Source organism: Lissotriton vulgaris, chromosome 10 (assembly GCF_964263255.1).
Source record: "Lissotriton vulgaris chromosome 10, aLisVul1.2, whole genome shotgun sequence".
Taxonomy (NCBI): Eukaryota; Metazoa; Chordata; class Amphibia; order Caudata; family Salamandridae; genus Lissotriton; species Lissotriton vulgaris.
The window spans coordinates 43,677,151-43,701,498 of record NC_141698.1 but is presented as its reverse complement, the minus strand read 5'-3'; the positions used below and the strand labels follow the sequence as shown (position 1 = coordinate 43,701,498).

The 24,348-nt window shown below is 42.7% G+C and overlaps 1 protein-coding gene across 1 annotated transcript in view; it reads right to left on the bottom strand.

The window, feature by feature from the left end:
• Positions 1–14,179: 14,179 nt before the first annotated feature.
• The window catches only part of LOC147684521 (extracellular calcium-sensing receptor-like), a 109,366-nt gene continuing 99,197 nt past the window's right edge, over positions 14,180–24,348 (bottom strand). Inside the window, exons 8-9 of the mRNA XM_086939682.1 lie at positions 19,270–19,393; positions 14,180–15,108 (exon numbers count right to left, since the gene is read on the bottom strand). Coding sequence (XP_086795808.1) covers positions 14,180–15,108; positions 19,270–19,393 — 1,053 coding nt within the window. The remainder of the gene's footprint in view (positions 15,109–19,269; positions 19,394–24,348) is intronic.

Sequence of the window (24,348 nt, the reverse complement as noted above, 5' to 3'; positions counted from 1 at the left end):
CGCGCACTCTTTCTGACCACTCCCCTGTGGTATTGACACTATCGATCCCTAGGCTGGGCAGCTATGAACGAAAATGGCGTTTCCCAGAGAGAGCCTTAGCAGACCCGGTCTTTACGGAGGAGGTCCGTACTGCAATTGAGGACTATTTTGACTTCAACACTGGCTCTGTGACCACTTGGGCCACGTTGTGGGAGGGGTTTAAGGCCACCATAAGGGGGGTTTGCATCACCAAACATGTTGGGGCACTGCGTGAGATCCGTGCTACTCTGAACCACCTTGAGGCCGAGCTATTAACAGCTGAAAGTGAGGTCCTCGCAGACCCTTCGCCGAGACGCGAGGCTCGACGTCTCGAGCTGCTACTGGAGTTCAGGGACACCGTGGACAAAGAGATGCGGTTTAAGGGCAAATACCACACAGCGCGCCGATAGGGTGAGGGAGATCGGCCAGGCAGACTACTGGTTCAACTGCTACGCCCGCCACGGCAAGCCACATACATCACTGACATTACTGACGCAAACGACAGGCATCATTTTTCCACCCCCAATATTTGCAATACTTTTTTAACCTACTACCGCCATCTTTACACATCTGCCCTTCCAGATGATTGCCGCGACCCGGGGTCGTATATTAACAAAATTGCCATGGTATACTTGGAGAAGTATATGCAAGAATTTCTGGCTCATCCCATCACACCGGAATTGATCGCTGAGGCCATTGACTCCTTGAGGGGTTCTGCGGCGCCAGATCTGGATGGCTTCACGGCCGACTTTTACCAGGAATACAAAGAGGAGCTCGTGCCCAGGCTTGTTGAAGTGTATGCGGAGGCTCTGGAGTCTAGTGTTCTTCCCCCCATGCTCCGGGAAGCGGTCATCGTTTTGCTGCCCAAGCCTGGATGCGACCCCACGGTCTGTAGCTCCTACCGTCCGCTGTCGCTCCTTAATCTCGATTACAAGATTTTGGCCAAAGTCCTGGCGATGCGGCTAGCACTGCTGGTGGATTCCATTGTTTCACCGGCACAGTCTGGCTTCATCCCTCAGAGATCAACCTCCCTGAATCTTCGTACACTTTTCTCGGTCCTACATAGGATCGAGCCCTCCACTCCGGCGGCAGCGTTTCTTTTAGATGCCGAAAAGGCATTCGACACTTTAGAGTGGCCTTTTTTCTTGGAGGTGATGCGGAGGATGGGCATGCCCGCAATGTTTGTTGCGACAGTGGAACTGCTGTATACTGCACCCACGGCTCGCATTCGCCTAAATGGCACCATCACTGATAGGTTCACCCTCTCCAGAGGCACCCGACAAGGATGCCCCTTATCCCCGCTCCTTTTCATCCTGGCGATGGACCCTCTGGTTTGGCACTTCCAGGAGAAACATCTCCACAGGGGGCTCCAATTCCGCATCGGCCCTCTATTGGTCTCGCTTTATGCGGACGATATGGTCCTATATGTCCGCACTCCGGAGGCCAACCTGCAGCCCTTATTGTCGGAGATTGCCCGATTTGGTGAATACTCGGGCCTCAAGGTTAATTGGAACAAATCACAGCTGTTTCCGCTCACCCCGCCACCACACGGTGGCCGTACTCCCTCCCATTGGAATGGTGCGAGGACTCTATCAAATACCTTGGGATCCAAGTACATCTCGACACTGTGTCCATCATTCGTCTGAACTATGGACAAGCCTGGATTTTTTGGAAGATAACACGGACAGATGGCTTCGACTCCCTCTGTCTATGGCTGGCCGGATCGCCATTGTTAAGATGGTAATTCTCCCTCGTTTTTTGTACCTTTTCAATAACATCCCAATCCCTCTAACCAAGGTTTTTTTCACACAACTACGCACTGCCCTGCTGTGATTGGTGTGGGGGGTAAACACCCCCGCGTAGCCTGGCGCACACTGACACTGCCATACGAAAGGGGTGGCTTTGGGGTCCCAGACTTTTATCTCTACTACTTGGTAGCCCAATGTTCGTACGCCCACGCTTGGTACCATCCAGATGCCAGAATTCCACATTTGAAACCAGAGGCTGATGCCGCGCTCCCGGTGTCACTTAATGCAGTCCTCCCCAAGGGTCTCCCTCGGGACCCACACGATATACACCCACTCACCACGACGGCCTGGGCTTGGGACAAGATCAGGCGCTTACTCCACATAGACACAATGTACTCCCCTGCCCTTCCTTTGCCCAACCCACACTGGCTCCCCATAACGGGCGAATCTGTGATCCGTCGCACGCTATCCAAATTCCAGCTCCTCACGATCGGTGACTTGTTTCCCAACGGTCATGCTTTCGCTATGACCGTGGACCCCCGTTTCACAGACCGAATATTTATGGATGCTTTCATTCTCACGAATCTGCATGCGATGTTACGGGCTGCATTTCCCACATTCACCCTTCCGCCTGATGACAATCCTGCGCTTACATTCATTATACAAAACAACTCAGGGGCTCACGTGGTGTCCAAACTCTACAAGTTGTGCTTGACCTCTCTTCCATCATCGGACGGGGTGGTGCGCGCTGCATGGGAACATGATCTGGGCATGCAGATTTCAGACCACCAGTGGCAGGCATGTTGTGCTATGACCAGGGAGGTCTCCATGAATAGTAGACACAAACTCATACACTTTAAATTCCTGCGAAGGATGTATCGCACACCGGCGCTCGCTCACAGAATAGATGCCAATAGGCCCCATGTCTGCCCCAAGTGTAATGCCCCACAGGCGGACTTCGCACACCTCTCCTGGACTTGCCCGAGACTCCACACTTACTGGGTAGAGGTGCAGAAGATTTTGGGTGACATATTGGGTTTGCCGTTAACTGTCACACCGGAAATCGCGCTGCTAGGCTTTGTGACAAATTTCCCCCGCAACTTCATAAATTGGCGTCCATTTGCTTCCTTCTGGCCAAGAGGGAGGTTGCACTGCTCTGGTGTTCACGACACGCCCCGACGATCACCTCTTGGCTTAGGAGTGTGGCATACTGCAATGTGAATAGTGTGGAATATTCGGAACAACTCCCAACCTCTTCCCGCCCAAGGGACATCTGGGGTCCATACCGCGAATACATTGCGAGAATGACCCAAGAAACACCATCTCAGTCACTTCATCCTAACACACCAACAGGGGTGGGCTAGTGCACTGGGGGATTCTTCGCTGTACCCTGGACACGTATAGATGCCAGTGCGGCTCCCATTTGCCCTCCGATACACAAGGCTAATTTCTGGTTGTCTGGTGACGTGTTGCCCTTCGTGGTCCCTGGGATGTCATGCCTGATATTCATGGAGACTGTATTGTGCTTGTTCGGTCCTCCGGCCCTAATTGTTACCCCCAGATATATGGGCTGCACTGTGCCGCCTGGGGCCGGATTGTGTGGTACTGGATGTGGGCTGCTGTATCTGGGCTGGGGATGCTGTCCGATGTGGTGGTTGACGCATCGCGAGCTGACTTGCTGTATTGGTCTTGCAATCTTGTAAATATGATTTTTGTTTTCTTTTATCTTGCTTTCCTTTGTTGCGATATCCATTATGTTCTTTGTAAATTTCTGTTGCCTTATTAGAAAATACACGCCTTGTATCATTATCTATGGTCAAACACGCAATCCTACTGAGTACACCAGTATTTTCCTTGCAATATTCTGTATGGTACCTGATGACATTTTATACTTGATATGTAATTGGTCTTTTCAAATGTGGATTGCCTCAGTTGCTTTAATAAAGTGTATTAAAAAAAATTGAATTCTTGTAAATGAATGACCCTCCTCCTGAACTAATATTCCTACTTTGGGGGTATCTCTCAAACTGTCTTTGATATCCTGGAACTTCTTCAAATGACATATACCTCACAAATACAGCATAAGTGATTTTAACTTGAAAGTTCTACTCGCTAGATTTTTGATACATTTACTATAAAATGCAATCACTCCAAAAAATGACCAGAATTCTTTATTTTCAGAGACAGCCAACTTCAAATTGGAATGAACAAGATCCTCCTTTGAGACCATACTCTCTCAATTCCTCTTGTGTTGATTTAACTCTTTCATCCTTCAATCCTATGCTGCCACACACCAATATGTCATCCTGATAGTAGATAGCACCAGGGAAAGAGCCCAACATAGAGGCCATGGTCCTTTGAAATACGGATTCCACCGACACCAACATAAAGGACATCCACTTGAACTTGTATGCTCTCATTGGTGTCAGTCAGTCATGAAATCTTTATTTGGCTGTATACCAGCCATAAAAGAGTGCATCATACAAAGAAAACACATTTCTACATAAAAACAAGATAAAAATCTAAAAAGTACAAACCTCAAATGGAAATTGCACAAATAGTGGAGCATCTATAAACATATTACATCCAACCATACTAAGAAATCTTGAGTCTTTTGCACCAATTAGAATATAATACATGGGAATCATTTTCCATCGATATTCCAATGCCGAACTGCAGAAGAGATATATTTGTAAACCATGAGGCAAATATATTGATCTTTTAAAAGCTGAAGATGGTACAAAGCAGCCTGACATTTTCTTATATTTAAGAATTGTAAAAGTGGTTTTGAAAAAGCAAAAGCACGTCTTTGGTTAATGTAAAGTTTACAAAAAAACATAAAATGCAGCGTACTCTGGAGCAATTCTGAATCACAGGGGCATAAATGCAGTTTAGCTTCAGTATATACATTTCGAGGATATGAAACCAGAAAATGGGAAATGCCAAACCTGAACCTGAGGAGATAATACAATTTAGCATGACTAAAACAAAAGGAAAGATAAAGCTCAATGCCAGGGGAACAAACTAAAAGTGAGTGCTCAACAACTCTTTTTTGTCCAATTTCCTGGTGTCTCTTGTCAGATAGGGGTAAGGTAAAATTTCTCTTTTCAGCTTTGCCCTTGATATTTTGGCTTTATTTCTGGGGTTGTCGAAACAATCAGACAATCCCAATTTCTCCAGGTGAGCTTTAACATAAGAGATCCAGGGGATTTTATTGGCCCACTGCCAGCACCATACAGAGTTGTAGCACATGTGCATGCTTTGTAGATTTCAATGATTGCTTTGATGGGACGGGAGCCTAGTTTTTAGTGAATCTAAAAATGGCCTCCAGACTTTGATTAAAAGCCCTGATCCTTGCCTCTACTAAATTAAGGCACGTTTTTTTTAATCAAAAAGAAGGATTCCAAAATAGGTAAAAGTGGGCACGCACAACAATTTCTCATTGTTTATAAAACTTGTCTCTATAATTTTTGGAGATTTACCCATCACCATAATATGGGCTTTCGCTACATTAGTCTTCAGACCAAGGTCATTGATAAAATTATTAAAACTAGATAACAGCCTTTGCAAACCCACCCCTGTTCAGGACATTAAAACACAATTGTCTGCATATAACAGCGCCAGTAACGGCCTACTACCTATTTGAGGGGCATCCACGTTCCCTTTTTTGATGTGATTTTTCAAATCATTGGTGTAATGAGGGTGGTGGGAATGCGCCAATCCAGGTGCAGTCATACATGGTAGTCTGCAGAAGTTAAGTCAAGGGTCGAGAAGAATTTGGCACAAGCAAGCGCTGTTCACATCTCTGAAATGGTAGGCAAGGGAAATCTGATTACAATCACTTTTTTGTTTAGAGCTCTCAGGTCGACATGCAATCATATTTTACTGTTTTACTGTCAGCTTTGCAGCTTTGCATGCCACACCAATGGGTACAAGCCATTCAGTGGCTTCAACCTGTTCTATGATGTCTAGACTACACAAATTTCGTATTCATCTCTTACCGCATCTAATATGTTTACTGGCAATTTCCAGGACTGCTCCATCCTTTATCTTTATCTTGTGTAGATATCTTTTATGGCACCCAAGTTTATCACAGAAAATGGCTGGGAACTCAACTAGCATTGTGTTAATTTAACTGTTGCTAATGCCACATATTTAAATAGTGTGTTTATTTTCTGATTCAAAAAAGTAACATTCCTTGCTAACTACTTGTGCCATAATTCAACTAATTATTGCAATTAACTGATTATAAGTACATTATGTGTCCACTACAACTGCCAACTATTGCATTGCAGCTGTCGGTGATCCAGCAAGTTCGTAGTTAAAACACCATATAATTGTCGTGAATGTTCAATGGAGCACATCATCATAGCAAATATGATAAAACATCACATTTCATATACAGGTTAACATAACCCTAAAAGGCACACTTTGTGTCTGTCTTTCAAAAAGGTAATGGTTAAAGAAAATTGTGTGGGCCATTGTGATATGTGAAGGAAACAGTATTTTCCTTCATATACTGGTAAAACAGACCCATTACTTACAACAGGGGAGGGAGCAACATGCTGCTCTTATCCCAGCACAGTTCTCCACACTGCATTCTGATAAATGCAGTACGCTTACTTCAAAGTTGCTGTAGTTTTTCACCAAAGTTGGTGCTAGCAATGCTGTTATCTCTAACCATGTGTTTCAGGATTTAGCCCTTCATCGGTAGAGAGCAGGAGTAGAAAAAGCATTTAAAAATCATCTGGGGTTGCTGAAATGCTGCCCAAGTCTTGTCAGGTCTCAGTACCACTCCACAGACACACAGGTGCATCCCAGGTGAGCTTGTCAGCTCGTTGCCTCAAGGGAGCCTTTTAAACACAAGTAGCGAGGTACCAAAAAGAACCAAATCACCCCAATGCTTAATTTTGGAATGAACAGAGCAGCACAATTAAGTAGAATGTCCAGGAATTCAGACATATTCTTACATTACTATTTGGCTCGGTGGATGTAGGAAAGTAGAATATCATGTGGTATGGATGGATAGCCTTACCAAGTAATGTTATCAGAGTATGCCAAAGATGGTTCTTGGGTTTACACTAATTAGTCCTTGGCTCAGTCCTGGTATAGTGGCAAAGCGTAGTCAGGAGAGGCGGAAGAACATGTGTTAAGCATTTCAGAGTACCAAAATGGATGATAGGTAATTGACACAACTCGAAAGGAATCAGACAACAATTCAACAAAATAGTGTGTATTTGTATCTTAATTTAGACACCAAAACAAATGGAATTGTATGCATATAACCAGAGTCATAGATTTCTGAAGCAATATTAAATCAGTGCAATAAAATACATGGAAAAGATGGCATTGCAGTCAGCGGCAAAAACCAATTGTAACAATCTGTCACTGGCAGGTCGAGTTGCATTGTACCATTGCAGAGTAAAGTTGATGCTGGTTCCAGTACCAAACCACAACAGTCAGTTCAATTTTAGCTGCCACGTGGAGCCTGGGTGGAGAGTTGTCCTGGTTATCTGTGGTGCTGAGCGGTACCTGTGATGAAGCTGCATTTTTAACTGCGACGGTGCAGCTAAAAAGAATATAAAAATGCACAAGAGCGGGGTCATTGCTGACTTCTGTCACAGGTGTTGTGGAATACCCTCTTAAAGCATCGTCAATTTAAGGGCTCGGTTCCTGGACTTGTGACCAACAAGCCTTAGTACTTGTAAAAGTAGAGAAATGTTACTTCAATGTATGGATCACTAGGGGAGTGTGGTAGCAGCTTAAAACTTTGAGAAATGCCAGACTACCCTTCCCACAATGCACTACACCATCTAGATTTGGGCGATCCCGCAGAAGGCCCTATGGCCAGCGATTCTTTGGTTCCTGGGTGTTATTTTGCTTGTTATTTGCAGGGGACTAGTCCTACTAGTCGAAGGGAGCCTGACGGTGCATCTGGCTTCTACAAGTTCCTTCTGTGAGGGTTTGTTTAATTAATTTAATTAGGGATGAGGATTACAGCTACAGTAACAGCAGCATAGTTACAAGTTCATTCCTGACTTGATACTGGCACATTATTATGTTGTTATGTTTGATATTATTCATAGCCTGAGGTTTTGTTTACACTTTTTTTATCATTTAAAAATGGCACGCATTTTTCTTCGGTTTTCTTATCGGACTCAGTTAGTCCTTCGACCAGGTTCATGACTCTAAATTTGAATATTTTAACTAGCAGCGGCAACGGCTGCACGTTAGGAGCTTGAAACTGACAGGAACGAAATTTGGTTCACCAGACCGGTAAGGGCGGTACTAATATTGACAATGTCAAGAGCGGCAGATTGAACTCGGCATATTACATCCCTATCAGAGTAAAACTTAGTGGCAGTATCGTTAACTCACAAGATATCGGAACGTGATAAGCGTAATTATTTTACGAGGCTGTATTATTTCTGGTGCGGGGATAGATTTATTGAATCTCAGTGACATTTGTGCTTTTTTTGAAAGATTATAAAGTTTCTCTACCCACGATTCTCATTTATAAAGAGGATACATTGTCTAAAGGTGAGCGCTCACTTTGTGGAGTGGTTTATATTGGCAGGACTATGTCTATAACACGCATTTTTAATCTTGCATTACAATTCTTATATTTCTTATGACAGGACTGAACATACGGCATATGGCCTCAACAGGAATTTTTACAGGTTCAATAAGCAAGCGTACAATGTGACATTATTGATGTATCACCTTGGGTGTATAAATAGGAAATTAACAACAAAAGAATGCACTCAGCATGGGTTGATTACGATAAAGTAAAACCATCACAACAGCATGTAACACCACCTTGATTGATATAAATATGTAGCAAGGATTAATACAGGATCCTACAGGTCCAGTATGACGTCAACATTGTAAAGGGGCACTTGGGTGATTGTGCTAACTTTCAGAGTATATTGTTAGATGGAGATTAAAACTGTTTATTTTCTTCTTTGAATTTTTAGATTTTTCCCTGAAGAAGGGACATTTATGTCCTGAAACGCATCAGGCACAGCATTGAATGTTTATCCAAAGAATGTATATGTTGTGCTCATTTATATGTTGAAGATTACATAGATGACTTGTTGTACTTTCATGAGAAGATATGAAATTGAATATAATAGTATACAATAATTGCAGCAAAATATTTGTTTGAATAAAAACAAATGTCTAATGCATAGGTTGACAAATTTTGAGGAAATATCAGTGTGAACAGTGTGCAGCGCACCCAAGTCAGTGGACTCATTAAATATTGACTATTTGCTAATACATGTGTAGACAGCACATGCAGCGTTGCACCACCACAGTAGAAAGAGTGTGAAGTAACTATAATAAATGATTAGTAGGAGAAATTAGGAGTGCACCCCCAACCAATTAACGTACTTATCAGTCTTCCCTTGACACCAAATTCATGTCAGGGGAGAGAAGACACTTTGTTTGATAATCTAACTAGATGGTATCATCATGGAAGTAGCAACCCGGGTCCATCCTGTTGGCCACCTATTTCTTACAGTGTACTTTAATGTTAAAGACACTATAGAGAATTTTAAACTTGCATTTACATGTCTAAACTCTCAATATACTGCACCCTGGGCGCAGGAGGCCTTCTTTAGGTGTGACTGACATATATCAAGAGTAGCGCATTTGAATGTGTCTCAAATGATGAGAGTGCAGTCGAGTTCGAGCAGTTTGCGCTGCTCCTGCAGTCCGCGATGGCAGGCCTGCTGTCAGTAGTTTGCTTGGGTCACCAACGGTGGCGCAAACCCATGCTGCTGCCTTGGCGACCCCTTTACCACCTTAGCCCTGGGTAGCCCTGGTACAATATGATACAAACTTATAAAGAGGTGAAGCCTCTGTCAAATTGAGTTGCCAATTCATACATAAAAGTTTAGGGGAAAGAGCACTGGCACTGGGGGCTGGGAAGCAGGCTCCAGAGCACTGTCAGAGTGAAAATCAGCATCTAATAGTTCAAATTGGGGCACAAACTGTGAGACAGCTGCAAAAAGACTTGTTTTCTTACAGTGGACCTTAAGGCAATCACCTCTGCGATCATTTTGGAGAATATACAAGAATCACTAAGTGAAAAGGATATGCCTATACTCACCTGAAACAATTGTCACATTTAACCTAAGAGTGTCCCATGAGAAGAGTGCCGTAGAGACTGCTGTGGCCATTGGGTAGGCACCTATAGATAAGAATTAATAATCCTCTTTCTCCGCCAAAAGCATTGGCAGAGGAGAATACTTTAGAGAGATTGTGTGCTACCATCAGCATCCTCTCAAAAGTATTTCCGGTTCTACACACTCAAACAAATCCCTCAAAGTGTCAGCTCTTATCGATCTTCCCATGGGTTCCTATCATGAAAATGTATATGGCATGATATTAGTTGACTTGTTGGTGGCCATTATAACATTTATAATGAGCTGAAGAAGATGAGACTGGCTAGTATTGTCTTTGTATAGCCTTCATTTTGACCAAGGGAAAGGGACCATCACCTTGTAGCCCAGAACATTGCTTTTAAAACAAACTCTAAATTGACCCTTGGCATTGGGTTAAGATAATAACCATGTCTTGTTGGAAGTGGATCCCAATCTTTCTATTTTTAATGCATTACATTAAGCAGGGACGGTGTTGCATGCTTTACTGTAGTATTATAGAAAATTACTCTTTATGTGGTTTCCAAAATATGTTCAGGCCTCGTTAAAGACTGATTATATTGTTACATTTTGGGTACTCTTTTTTTAAGTAGTTAATCACATCGCTTTCATTAGTTGTTAATTAAATCCAATTATTATGTTTTGCTTTCAAAGTCTACAAAGGTTCGTTCATTTCCTCGATTTCCACAGTACACGCTGGTGCTTTATTAAAAAAAATAATCTATTCTCCAAGGTGAGCATATTGTAGCTTGAATTGAACACTTAAGAAACAATTGATAGGATGGATGGTCCTTCTTTGCCCTTGGTCTTCCATTGTGGAGCTTACATTTAGGAAGAAAGACAGAACTTTTCTCCTGTAGGCTAAGTACTACAGATGGAACAAATTTCCAACTTCTTGGAATTCACAAAGAATTCCAGGGGTATTCCTAGGATGCAGTGAACTTATGAAATTCCCAGGAGTTCTTGCATGGCTCAGCAATGATTATTTAAATAATGTACCATGATTTGATTTCCTAAAGTGTAAAGACAATTAATAAATCAGTGCATTGCATTGAATACTTTAACCTTTTTTGTTTCTCCACAGAAATAATGTATTTCCAATTAAGTTTCCCCTCCCTCTAAATTCCAACCAACTTTTAGGGTACTGCCTTTCCTCATAACTATTTTCTTCTTCAATGTGAGGGAGCAATTTAGCAACTATCTATGATCTGAGCTTACATGAAAATGGATCATTTACAGGTGCAAATTCACATTTTGTTACTTGCTCCATAAATTTGCACATTTAAATTATGGTGCTTGCACACCTATCAGATAGATAAACAAATGCATTTGTGAATGTGAATGCTAGGTATTTTGATGAGACATTCGAATGTGTTTTCGTTCTCAATATTTGGGTTTAGGTATTTAAGCCATCTCCTGCAACTCTCAGTTCGTTTTGCTATTGCACCAAGTAGTCTTTGGGTATAAAAGCAGTATATGAAAACATCAGTGACACACACTCACATATGTACATACATAATAACATTCCTATATACATACTGTTTAAAGATAATATTAATAGTGCTCTGTGCAGAACATCATGACCCAGATTAGTTTGAAATGTATTAAGCCAAAGAAGATCGTAAATATAAAATCAAAACAGTGTTAATGCTAATGTTGAATGCCAAAAATATCTTAAGAAGGTCAGAAGCTCAGTCAAATAGAAAATACCACTTTGAGCAAGAATTGATTTTGGTAAGAAAACAACATTACTAGACATACTCAGAAGATTGCTTATCAGATTGTTTTGGGACAGAATTCACCCCACATATTTACCCTTCCATAGGTGGCATTAATTGTTACAAAGATATACAAGAAATGTGTTACAAATTTGACTCGATTTTAAAAAGGGACAGAGTCTGCCCAGTATTGTAGAAGGAGAGTAAGAAACAAACAGGTGGAGAAAATACAGATTGAGTGGCCTCTTGATCTTATTGCCCCCTATTTTAAAATAAACCCAAAGCAATCTGTCAGGTCTTGACTCTTCTTCATGTACGATTCAGAAAAGGGGGTGGTGATGAACAGAGTGTCTGAATTAAGCAGACCACTCTTACCCAGTCCAAAGATCAGGGCTTGATCCATCACCGTTATTTAGCTCACTGCACCATCCCAGCTCAGAACCTGGCTATATGCAAATTAGTCTGTCCCTGGCCCAGTGCATCATGGGAACAGGGCAGACCAAACTACCAAGCCAATTCTTCACCAGAAAGGAGACAAGCTACCGGGGACCGGTTTCTGGCATTTCAGCCGTCGTCGGCCCGGCTTGCTTGAATCCTGATGGTGCAGCGAGCAAGGGACTCATGTCTGAGTATACCCTGCCACACCTATAGTGGCCAAAAACGATTCAGAAAAGGGGGTGGTGATGAACAGAGTGTCTGAATTAAGCAGACCACTCTTACCCAGTCCAAAGATCAGGGCTTGATCCATCACCGGTATTTAGCTCACTGCACCATCCCAGCTCAGAACCTGGCTATATGCAAATTAGTCTGTCCCTGGCCCAGTGCATCATGGGAACAGGGCAGACCAAACTACCAAGCCAATTCTTCACCAGAAAGGAGACAAGCTACCGGGGACCGGTTTCTGGCATTTCAGCCGTCGTTTCCTTCCCAGTGTAAGAATTGGCTTGGTAGTTTGGTTTGCCCTGTTCCCATCATGCACTGGGACAGGAACAGATTAATTTGCATATAGCCAGGTTCTGAGTTGGGATGGTGCAGTGAGCTAAAAAACAGTGGTGGATCTAGCCCTGATCTCTTGACTGGGTGAGAGTATTCTGCTTAATTCAGAGACTCTGTCCATCACCACCCCTTGTTGTTAAATATTTTGTCCACCCTAAGCGTGGAAGGGTATACTCAGATGTGAGTCCCTTGCTCATTGCACCATCAGGATTCAAGCAAGCCGGGCCAACGACGGCTGAAATGCCAGAAACCGGTCCCCGGAAGCTTTTTTCCTTCCCAGTGTAAGAATTGGCTTGGTAGTTTGGTTTGCCCTGTTCCCATCATGCACTGGGACAGGAACAGACTAATTTGCATATAGCCAGGTTCTGAGCTGGGACGGTGCAGTGAGCTAAAAAACGGTGGTGGATCTAGCCCTGATCTCTTGACTGGGTGAGAGTATTCTGCTTAATTCAGAGACTCTGTCCATCACCACCCCTTGTTGTTAAGTATTTTGTCCACCCTAAGCGTGGAAGGGTATACTCAGATGTGAGTCCCTTGCTCATTGCACCATCAGGATTCAAGCAAGCCGGGCCGATGACGGCTGAAATGCCAGAAACCGGTCCCCGGAAGCTTGTTTCCTTCCCAGTGTAAGAATTGGCTTGGTAGTTTGGTTTGCCCTGTTCCCATCATGCACTGGGACAGGAACAGACTAATTTGCATATAGCCAGGTTCTGAGCTGGGATGGTGCAGTGAGCTAAAAAAACGGTGGTGGCTCTAGCCCTGATCTCTTGACTGGGTGAGAGTATTCTGCTTAATTCAGATACTCTGTCCATCACCACCCCTTGTTGTTAAATATTTTGTCCACCCTAAGCGTGGAAGGGTATACTCAGATGTGAGTCCCTTGCTCATTGCACCATCAGGATTCAAGCAAGCCGGGCCGACGACGGCTGAAATGCCAGAAACCGGTCCCCGGAAGCTTGTTTCCTTCCCAGTGTAAGAATTGGCTTGGTAGTTTGGTTTGCCCTGTTCCCATCATGCACTGGGACAGGAACAGACTAATTTGCATATAGCCAGGTTCTGAGCTGGGATGGTGCAGTGAGCTAAAAAAACGGTGGTGGATCTAGCCCTGATCTCTTGACTGGGTGAGAGTATTCTGCTTAATTCAGATACTCTGTCCATCACCACCCCTTGTTGTTAAATATTTTGTCCACCCTAAGCGTGGAAGGGTATACTCAGATGTGAGTCCCTTGCTCATTGCACCATCAGGATTCAAGCAAGCCGGGCCGACGACGGCTGAAATGCCAGAAACCGGTCCCCGGAAGCTTGTTTCCTTCCCAGTGTAAGAATTGGCTTGGTAGTTTGGTTTGCCCTGTTCCCATCATGCACTGGGACAGTAACAGACTAATTTGCATATAGCCAGGTTCTGAGCTGGGATGGTGCAGTGAGCTAAAAAACGGTGGTGGATCTAGCCCTGATCTCTTGACTGTGTGAGAGTATTCTGCTTAATTCAGAGACTCTGTCCATCACCACCTCTTGTTGTTAAATATCTTCTTCATGTAAGCAAGATTGTTCTGGTCATCATTGTTGATTTTCGAGCTAAAAATTCTCTTGTGTTCATCTCTGGTCTCAGGAATATGATGTACACCTTGGGGGCAAAGATACAATAGAGCAGGCCAGCTCCAGAAGACAAAATTGCAAAAATCTCTACCGCTACCATGTATTTTCCTTTTGTGCTGAGATAGGCTGGGATGAAAGAGAGCCAGACACTGACAAATACAATCATGCTGAAGGTGATGAACTTGGCTTCATTGAAGCTGTCTGGCAAATTTCGAGACATAAAAGCAACCCCAAAACTTATGCATGCTAAGCAGGCCAAGTAGGCCAACATGCAATAGAACATGAAGATGGAACCCTCATTGCATTCAGCTCCAATCTTCCAGTAGGTGACATTGTTATTTAAGTCTGGGAATGGAGGTGAAGTAAGCAGCCAGATCATGCCAATTGCCAATTCTGTACATGAGCACGTCAGCACAATGGAGTAGGATGTCTTGGAGCCAATCCATCTTCTTAAGTTGCTGTGTGGCTGGGTGGCCCTAAAGGCAATCACCACTGTGATTGTTTTGGCCAATACACAAGAAACCGCAAGTGAGAAGGATATGCCGAATAACACCTGCCGAAACATGCAGCTTGCTCTCCTTGGTTGGCCAATGAAAACTAAAGCGCAGAGAAAGCACAACATGAGGGCAACAAGAAGAATGTAACTGAGCTGGAGGTTGTTGGCCCGCACCACTGGGGTGCGCCGATATCTAATGAAAATACAAAAGATAGCAGTGGCATTAAAGAAGAGAAATAAGGAGAGCAAAGAAAAGATGAATCCTAATGGTTCTCCATACGACAGGAATTCGATTTCCTTTGGTATGCAACTGTCTTTTTCCTTATTTGACCAGTGGTCATCCGGACATTTCACACAGTTAATGGAATCTGGGGAAAAAGAACAGTTGATCTGAATCAGGAAAACTGGAACACATTTCCAAAAGTAGTGTAGATAACAGCAAAGATTTGAAAATATTCTCTGTAGCACACATTCCTAAAGGTAATATACCTACCTAGTGGTTTTTAAACACCTTTCAAATACATCCTGTTCAAGGTGCTGTGTATGATGAATTAATCAAGATAAGAAGATGTGCAGGTTACAACAGTAAATGTATACTTCCATAGATCTATACATGCCATGGCATTATGTTCTTATTGTAAATACCACAATAAAGAAACACAATATTATGAAATACATTTATTGTAAACCTTACACATGAATATAGCATGTTTCAACGCGTGTTTTTTTACAACGTGGTACTTTACAATGCGGTCATTACAACAACTGCGTTGTTACCACACGTGTCATTACAAAGCAAGTTGTTTCAACGACTTGCTTAAGGGGCCTGCTCGCCTTAGGAATTATTATTATTATTATTATTATTATTATTATTATTACTTTAAGGTTTTATAGAGCGCGAACCAGACCCGTGAGGGTATCAGAGAGCTTTACATGATTGAGGGGGTGGTATACAAAGGGCATAGGATGGGAGCATATCAAAGGGAAACAAGGGGTATGTACTAATACTACTCCAGTTTGCGCAACAGAAGGGAAGGTGTTGGATTTAAAATCCAACATATTTCCTGGTGTTGAACGCCCCCTAGTGTAAGTCTTTGAAACGACTTGCATTTTAATGACACACTTGGTAAAATATTGCGTTGTAAATGTTGCGTAGTAAAAGTTGTTTCCCCTTACACATTTTCCAGTTCTAAAATACTTTAATAATTCTTCTTTATGGCAGCCACTGCTTTAGGAGTTTGGTTGACATTTCAAACTCTAGCATTAAACCTTACAAAGAGTACAGCTGCCATGTCTCTATACATTGTTGTTCCTTCCTACCCCATAGATTGATATATTAAAAGACCATAATGTATCACATAAAATCAATTTCACTGTTTATATACCCCATGCTCCATGTTACTCAGACACCACTACTGCCACCACTACTACAACCAAAGCTTACAGTGCAACTTTTAGTTGCATCACTAATATTTGCCTGTGTGAATTCAACCAGGATATTATATCAAGAATTACCAAAGCCTCATATGTAGTGAATGCTTTGAGTAGGCAACATTTTGAGAACCATTGTCAAGAATATCCAGAAGTTACTTTTCCATCCTAATTTGTCATGGAGATGGGCTTTGCCTTTACCCTGTGTTAAGTTAGCATCAGCTTATTAGAAGTTTAAACGCCATTTTTCCTTTCTGCTGCTTTTGCACACGGCACATAATATTATAAATGTTTAGAGTCTAGCAGAATATTTTGCTTCACACGAGAATATGTTTTTCTATTGTGTCAGCTTTGCTTGGTAAGCTATGTCTGAACAGTGAGTGCAGAGGCCCTCAAGGTTATTTCAACACAGTGGCTGTTGTTTGGTCTGATCAGCGCACGTCCTAGACATAACACATATGCAGCTGTGGCCACCTCTGATTTTGGTGCGTTTAATAATGCACCGCGCAAAGCATGCACACACAGTTGGAGAACATTCGCATGCAGAGAGCTGGTGTAGAACATGATGTGATACCTTTCTACTAGGACCAGAGGTATGGAGCCGTCATTGTAAACCCAGAGAGACCTTCTGTAGATAGAATATAATATGCTAGCAAGGGAGGGTAAGATTGAGGTGTAATTTTGCCTTCTTCCCTTTAGCATCTTCAACATGCTTTCTCCCTTTGTATTTTATGGAAAAGTAACTATGCTGATAACCTTGATGCTTATAATATGTTTGCTTGTATTAGCTAAGATACTGCGCTTGAGAACACGGCACTAGAAATAAATATTTCCAACTTGCACGTGTCTTCATTTACTTCTCGTTTTGGACTGGTATGATAGTATAACGAAAGAGTGTTTGTGTGTTCCACGTTACCTGAGGTATTCTAAGTTCATGTTCTGGGTTATCTAATCATTGGGGGTATGGAAGAACCAATGAGACACTGATTGCTAGTCTGGTAGAGGATTTTGGATACTAAGGTGAGTTTTGGTACACCCTAATTCTGTCTTAAGTCTGTCTTAAGTTTGTCCTAAGACAAACTTAAGACAAAATCCTAACTTCTGGGAATACCAAAAGTAGTAAGTTTAGGATTTTGTCTTAAGTTAGTTCTGTGAATCGGCCCCTAAGATTTGTAAATAAACAATTGGGAGTTAAAGATTCAAAAGAGCTATCTAAGTGAAATGTTATACTGAAACATTTGGAATCACAATGATTTTTGCCTTCCAATAGTAAACTTTTCCTTTTGAATAAAATAATGGATTATGGTGAAGAGAAGGTAAATATATTGTGATGAGAGGAATGACTACCTTTCAGCTTATCTTGGACAAAGAGAAAGCATAAACCTGTGGGCAAGACTGAAATATATGAGGCCTCATGTTCTAGCAATTTTTAAATGATGTTAGGATTAGGATTGACTGCCTGAGATGCAAGGCAGCTGGTGACACACAGCTTGGATAAAATAAGAAGTAGTTATGAAAAATGGAAACGTTAAAAAGCAGGTTTAATGAGATGTCCTCATTTAATGGACAGAAATTGTTCTACTGATTTCCAGGAGGAAGAGTGGCTTCTTTCGACGAAGGAGAAAGAATGTTATATTATGTTAATGTATGTTATGTTTTTATTATGTTATGTGGACTTGCAAAGCATGGATAATAACCCGACAGGGTATCAAGGAACTAAGTAGTAAAGAATGACCTGTTAGTATCCAGTAAGACAAATGAGTTACTTTGAACCGAGAAAGAAAGGTAAGTCTGGTCTTCGGGTAAATGGTTTTCCAAGCTTGTCAGAGGTTGTGTAAGTAAGACTTAATGCTAAAACACTTTGCACATGGGTTTTGTTTTAGAGCTGAAAGAGTAAAAGGAGTAAATGACTGTTTGATAACATGCTATTTAAAAATGTGGACATTCTCTAGCTGTATTTCTATGCTATGCATAGGGTCCATGGCAATCAGGCAGAACCTTGCATGCTGAAGAGGAAACGAGCCTGTAAATTCACAGGAGCCTTTATAGCAGGTGCAGGCCTATTGGTGCAGAAATTAATGTAACAGTTGTCTTTGAGGGTCAAAGCAGAGAGATGGCTTCAGCTAAGGGCAATTTCAGAAGAAAACATTTGGGGACGTATTACGGACACGGACACTTTTCTTGTTTTCACCGAATATAAACAAGGAAAGTGAGACATATTAGAATGAATGTGCTGCCTGGGGGCAGCTGCGAAGTCGCGCTGCACATTCTAGTGAAATATGAAGCAGAGCTTGAAGCTGCTCCGTGTTTCACTGTGCTGGTGGCAGCCTGCCGCACTTTTAAGAGGGATTAGAGATCACCTTGCAGGTGGGTGCAGTCAGTAACTGCACCCGCCTGCAGGGGGATGTCTGAAGGGTCCATGGGACTCAGTTTCCTCCCCGCCTACAAAGGGGGTTGCCTTTAGGAGGAGCACTGAAAATGCATCACCTTTTTGAGCTGCACTTTCAGTTGACCCCTTAAAGTCATATTTCCTGCTGCGTCCATGTCGGTGATATAACAAAGTGATTCTCTCATTTGCTTGGAGCCGCACTCCCATACAAATGAGGGAACAACCTCTCATGATTGCACTCGTGCAACATGTGCACCAGCACTCTCTATATTACAGATGGGGATGCACAGGTGTCTTTGGCCCCTTTGTGATACCGTTATGCCCTGGTGCCGCTCAAAGCGGGCACACGCGCCCCTAGAGCCCACAGGGCACAATGTATAATACGGGCCCAGAACACTTCTCTATACCACGCTATTGTATGAATCCCCTACATTTATGAGGATTAGAGATCAGAGGTGACCTCACTGAAAAATAAAATTCAACTGCGAGACACAGGGATTGCCCAAAGAGGGGTGTTGGCTAACGCCTGCTGATTTATAAAGACTGCTCTACAATTATGTACCTCCTTTGGCTACTCTGAAAATCCTAGCCTATTCCATTATAGATCCCGGGGGATTCTGTTGTTGAGCACCCTAGTTTGTGTACGAATGGCTCTCATATGCCACTCCAATTCTTTATTATCTTAATGTGGAAAAGTAGCTGATCCCACCTGTTTGGTTGGTGATGCTTCCATCAGGACAGGGCACACAGGAGAAACAGCAATGAGGACGTCCTTCTATCGATGATTTTCTGTATCCTGGAGCACAGCTTTTACTACAGACTGATAAAGGGACCTGGAAAACAGATGAGGAAAGAAGTATTGAGGCTTTGCATTGGTATCATAATTTGTGAAAAAATATGGCACAACAAGCACTACATGATTCAGTGTAACTGCCAGGAATTAATTTAATTGTGTTTACAAAATCCTCCATACCATCTGCTTTCTGGTAGAAACCCCCACTGACAATATAGAAACCAGTATTGGCAAAGCAAATGGGTCTCAGCTATAAACCTGTCTATTGGATGTTCCTATGCTTTTTGCCAATCAAATGTGGAATCAGGCATCAAGATGAATATACACCCAGTCAGCAATCTTGCTATGAGTTTTCTATGAAAGTAAACCAATTCTAAGATGGCTTCTGAGCTGCATATGTGCCTCATAACGCATGTGCGCATGCGTTGTCAGGCATGGCATATATCATTAATGTACCATTCTAGCATGGAAGACAGCCATATTCACACAGTAGATTAATATATACCAACAGTAAAAAACTAGTGTACACAACACTAAAAAAAGGAAATAAAATGTTTAAAATTTACTCAGGGTGGGAACAGGACGGAGGCATCAGTGGGGGGTGAAAAGAACGGAAGGAGGAAGAGGAAATAGGGGTGGGCGAGTAAGCACTCCAGGAAGTACTACAAGTAAAATTAAAAAGACTCTACTCAAGTTTGTAGTGTAGGGGTACAACTCATCCATTCAGACCACCATGAGACCGAAGTGCCCCTGAGGAAGGCAAATACTAGAATAGGAAGGAAAGCCATTGGCTCAATTGCAGACAACTGAGATAGACAAAAAAAACTATCCAATCACTAGCAGGGAGCAGTCCCAATCCTTCTCTATATATTTTGCATTGGAACAATTTGTAACAAGTCTGCATGCAGACAGCTAATACTGTCTGTAGCAGACACTCAAAATGTAAAGAAGGAAAGAGTCATATATGTATCTGGAATTTAGTTTCATGCAGGCTAGCAAGTAGGATGGGTGAAATGTTCAATGGAGAGTAAATTATATCCTGAATGGCAAACCAGTGAATGCTAGCAGGGCTGAGCCAGCCTTTCATCTTTCATCGGACAACCAGAAGAGTACTCATGCTAGAGGTAGGTATTTGAAGCATGTTGTATGTGTAAGTCACAGCTGTAAACACAAGCCAACCTTGAGCTGCACATAGTGTCAAGCTGCATGCAATGTTCTCTTACATTCCGGTCCTGGATTTGGAATACTCAGATGGAGGTGTAGCATTTTGTCCTGTTTGGTACTGTGGCTTTCTCGTGCAGGGTTTAATTGGAATACGAATCAGTGTCAGATGCAAATCCGGTTACAAGCTCATAGCCAGTGCTATAGAATGTCAGAGGAGCAGACTTCCAAGAAGGAGGAGGGCATATTTACAAGGGCATTGTGCTATCGGACTGTCACTTTTTACAATGCCATATTTACAAGGCAGCTCTAAGTCACTTGTACATATTGTACCCTTTGACGCAGTTTTCAGCATTAAAGGATCGTGCAATGGGGGTTCCTGCGACCCTACCCACACAACACCCATTGCTTTTTGAAACTGCCCCAGATTTACAAGGAATAGTTAGTGTCTTACTCTTTGTGTTTTTCATCATTCTATTCTCTTGCTTTCCCTTTTTGTGTTTTTTAATTTCTTGGTCTGGATCAAAGTGTGATGAGCAAAAATTAGTGCCAGTTCCGAAGAATGAGTGCCAGTAGCCACACCTGCAACCACTGAAACCACCAGCTCAAATTAAGTGCTGGTCCTGTTTGCAAATGTGTATAGCTTCATGCCTGGTTGTTGTGTTCTAGGTGTTAGACTTTTTCTGGGTACTGAGTGAATTCAGCCTCAATGAGTTTGTCTTGATGCTTGTCCGTGTGGCTGATTACAAAGTTCATTTGTATATATTCTTGCATTATAGCCATATCAATAATAATAATTCAAAAAGTTTGTGTCATCTTGCCTCCCTGCAATTCCAAATGAGTTTCGTAGAGCCGGACTGCCACAAAAAGTGGCAGAGGTTCCACCCACCAGATTTAAAGTGCTATTGACTCCAATGCTCTCTTAATGGGGTGGATGAAACTTCTACCAATATTTTGCAGATGTCCAGCTACCAAAAAACTCTAAATAACCTCCACAGTATTTTTTGTTACTCCAGTCATCACATGGAGTTCTGATCCTTTGACATGTTTCACAGATTTGTGTATTTCAAGATTTTGCAAAAGTTCAAAACCCTCTCCACTCAGCCAAGAATCATCCTGCCCTTTTAAGTCTCAATATTGCTACGTTGGTTTTGATACTCCATGGTGCCAAAAAGCCAAACATGCAAGCGCTCTACAAAATAAACTTAAAGTAAAATACTGATAGATGTTTGGCCTGTTTTTTGCTGTTCCAGGTTTTTCCTTTCATGACATTTTTGCACAAGGTTGTCTTGTGTATCAATCAATCAATTAATCATGATTTTTGTAAAGCGCACTACATACCCATGAGGGTCTCAATGCGCTGTGAGGGAGGGTGCTACTAGTGATCGAAGAGCCAGGACTTGAGGAATCTCCTAAAGGCCGGTAGGTCTTGGGTCTGGCGTAGGTTGGTGGGGAGGGTGTTCCAGGTCTGGGCGGCGAGGTGGGTGAAGGATCTGACGCCGGTGGTCGTTCTTCGGATGCGGGGGACAGTGGCGAGGGCGAGGCTGGAAGAGCGGAGATGGCGGGTGGGGAGTTGAAGTTGAGTCGTCTGTTGAGGTATGCTAGACCTGTCTTGTGGAGAGCTTTGTGTGCGTGGATGAGGAGTTTGAAGGTCATCCTCTTGTTGATGGGGAGCCAGTGCAGGTCTCTCAGGTGGAGTGAGATGTGGCTGCAGCAGGGGATGTCGAGGATCAGACATGCCGAGGTGTTCTGGATGCGTTGCAATCGTTCAGGTGCTTGGCCGACGTTCCTGCGTAGAGGGCGTTTCCGTAGTCCAGCCTGCTGGTGACGAGGGCCTGGGTTACTGTTCTTCTATACTCAGTGGGAATCCACTTGAAGATCCTGGGGAGCATGCGGAGGGTGTTGAATCAGGATGAGGAGACGGCGTTGACCTGCTTAGTCATGGAGAGAGTGGAGTCATGGATGACCCCCAGGTTGCCTGCGTGGTCGGTGGGTGTCGGGGCTGTTCCTAGGGTTGTCGGCCACCAGGAGTCATCCCCGGCTGAAGGGGTGGAGCCGAGGATGAGGACCTCTGTCTTGTCCGAGTTCAGCTTCAGCCAGCTGTTCCTCATTCATTCGGCGACGGCCTTCATTCCTTCGTGGAGGTTGGTTTTGGCGGTGTAAAGGTCTTTGTTGAGGGAGATGGTCAGCTGGGTGTCGTCAGCATAGGAGATGATGTTGAGGTCGTGCTGTCGGGTGACGTGGGCGAGGGGTGTCATGTGGATGTTGAACAGCGTCGGGCTCAGGGATGATCCTTGGGGTATACCGCAGATGTACTATGCCTGGGTGGAACTCGCAAAGCTGCATGGAATTCCACGAATGAGCAGAAATGGGGACTTCGGTCGGCTCGCGTTGTGACTCAGCACCGGGAGCTCGTTCTGCACTGAAAAATTAGCACAAATGTCAGCACACAGTGCACCAGTGGGCGCAGCTTCTGAAGTTGATTTTGCTGCCGCTCTGGTGGATTTTCTACTTGAGTGCAGCTTTCTGACCACGAATGGTGGTGAACTGCTGCGACCCCCCACATTGAAAAGATCTCACCGGGTGCTCTCCTAGTGACTGAAATTTCGCAAGAGGATGCCAAATCTTGCTCGTACTCTCCAACTTACTGTTGGTGAATCTCACACAATAAAAGAAATTGCCATGATGCGGTTGGCTGTATTTGGCCAAAACTCTGCCTACTCTGCAAGCGAAGTGGAATTTATTGCCAAACCTTAATAAATACATGTCTTATTACAGGAAAGCAACAGTGATTCATCAGTCACACATCCCTATCCTTAGAGCAGTAAACGATAAACCTACAGCATTGCTCTAAACACTACATCACACCTTGTTGCCACAATATCTATAGCTGGACCAGAGAAACAAAATTCCCAGCCCAGGCACGAACAAACAAAAAAAATAGAAGAGCACTCCTATCGTATGTAAGACATTGATGTACCTGTGTATACACCCTAATGTATAAATCATTTATTTGTTGTACAATATAGTCAAAAACCTATGAAGTAATTCAGAATTCCAAATGTTCAGGTGGATGGCATTTTTTACTTAATCTTGGTATCACAAAAAAGCAATCAATATCTTAATTACAATCACAATTGTTGGACAGTAACTACAGATATGTTGGTGTTGATGCATAAAAGATGGCTTTAGCCTGTGCTTCGTCCCTACTCAAGACTTTTTCAAGGGTGTTCAACCGATACATAGAAAAAGGAAAACATGAATTTAAAAAGATGTTTCAATTAATTATTAGTAGGTGAAAACTAGTTTACAACCAATTAGCAGACGTGATTTTTGCATCATATTTGTCACCACGTGACCTCCTAAACAACCAGTGAACATTAAAATAAATAATAATAATAAATTAAACCTAATGTACAGGTGGAAGCAATGTGCAATACACCACCAAAAAAGGATTTTCAATTGTGATATAAATAAAATGTGGCCAAAAAGATCGAAAGATCTAAAAATCTTCCTATATGTTGATAGAAACACCTACTTTTAATTAATTGAAAAAAAGAATTGATTTTATTAATGTTTTCCTTTGTCTATGTATCATTTGATCGGCTTTTAAGAACTCCCAAGTAAGGACGAAACACGTGTCAGCTGAAATCATCTATGAAGCACCAACATCAACATATCTGTAGTTTCTGTCAAACAATTGTGATTGTAATTAAGATAATGTTTGCTAAAAAATACCATCCACCTCAACATTTCGTGTTCTGATGACTACTTGGGTTTTTAACTATATCGCCCAATGAACACATGCCCTGTATTTTAGGATGTACAAACAAG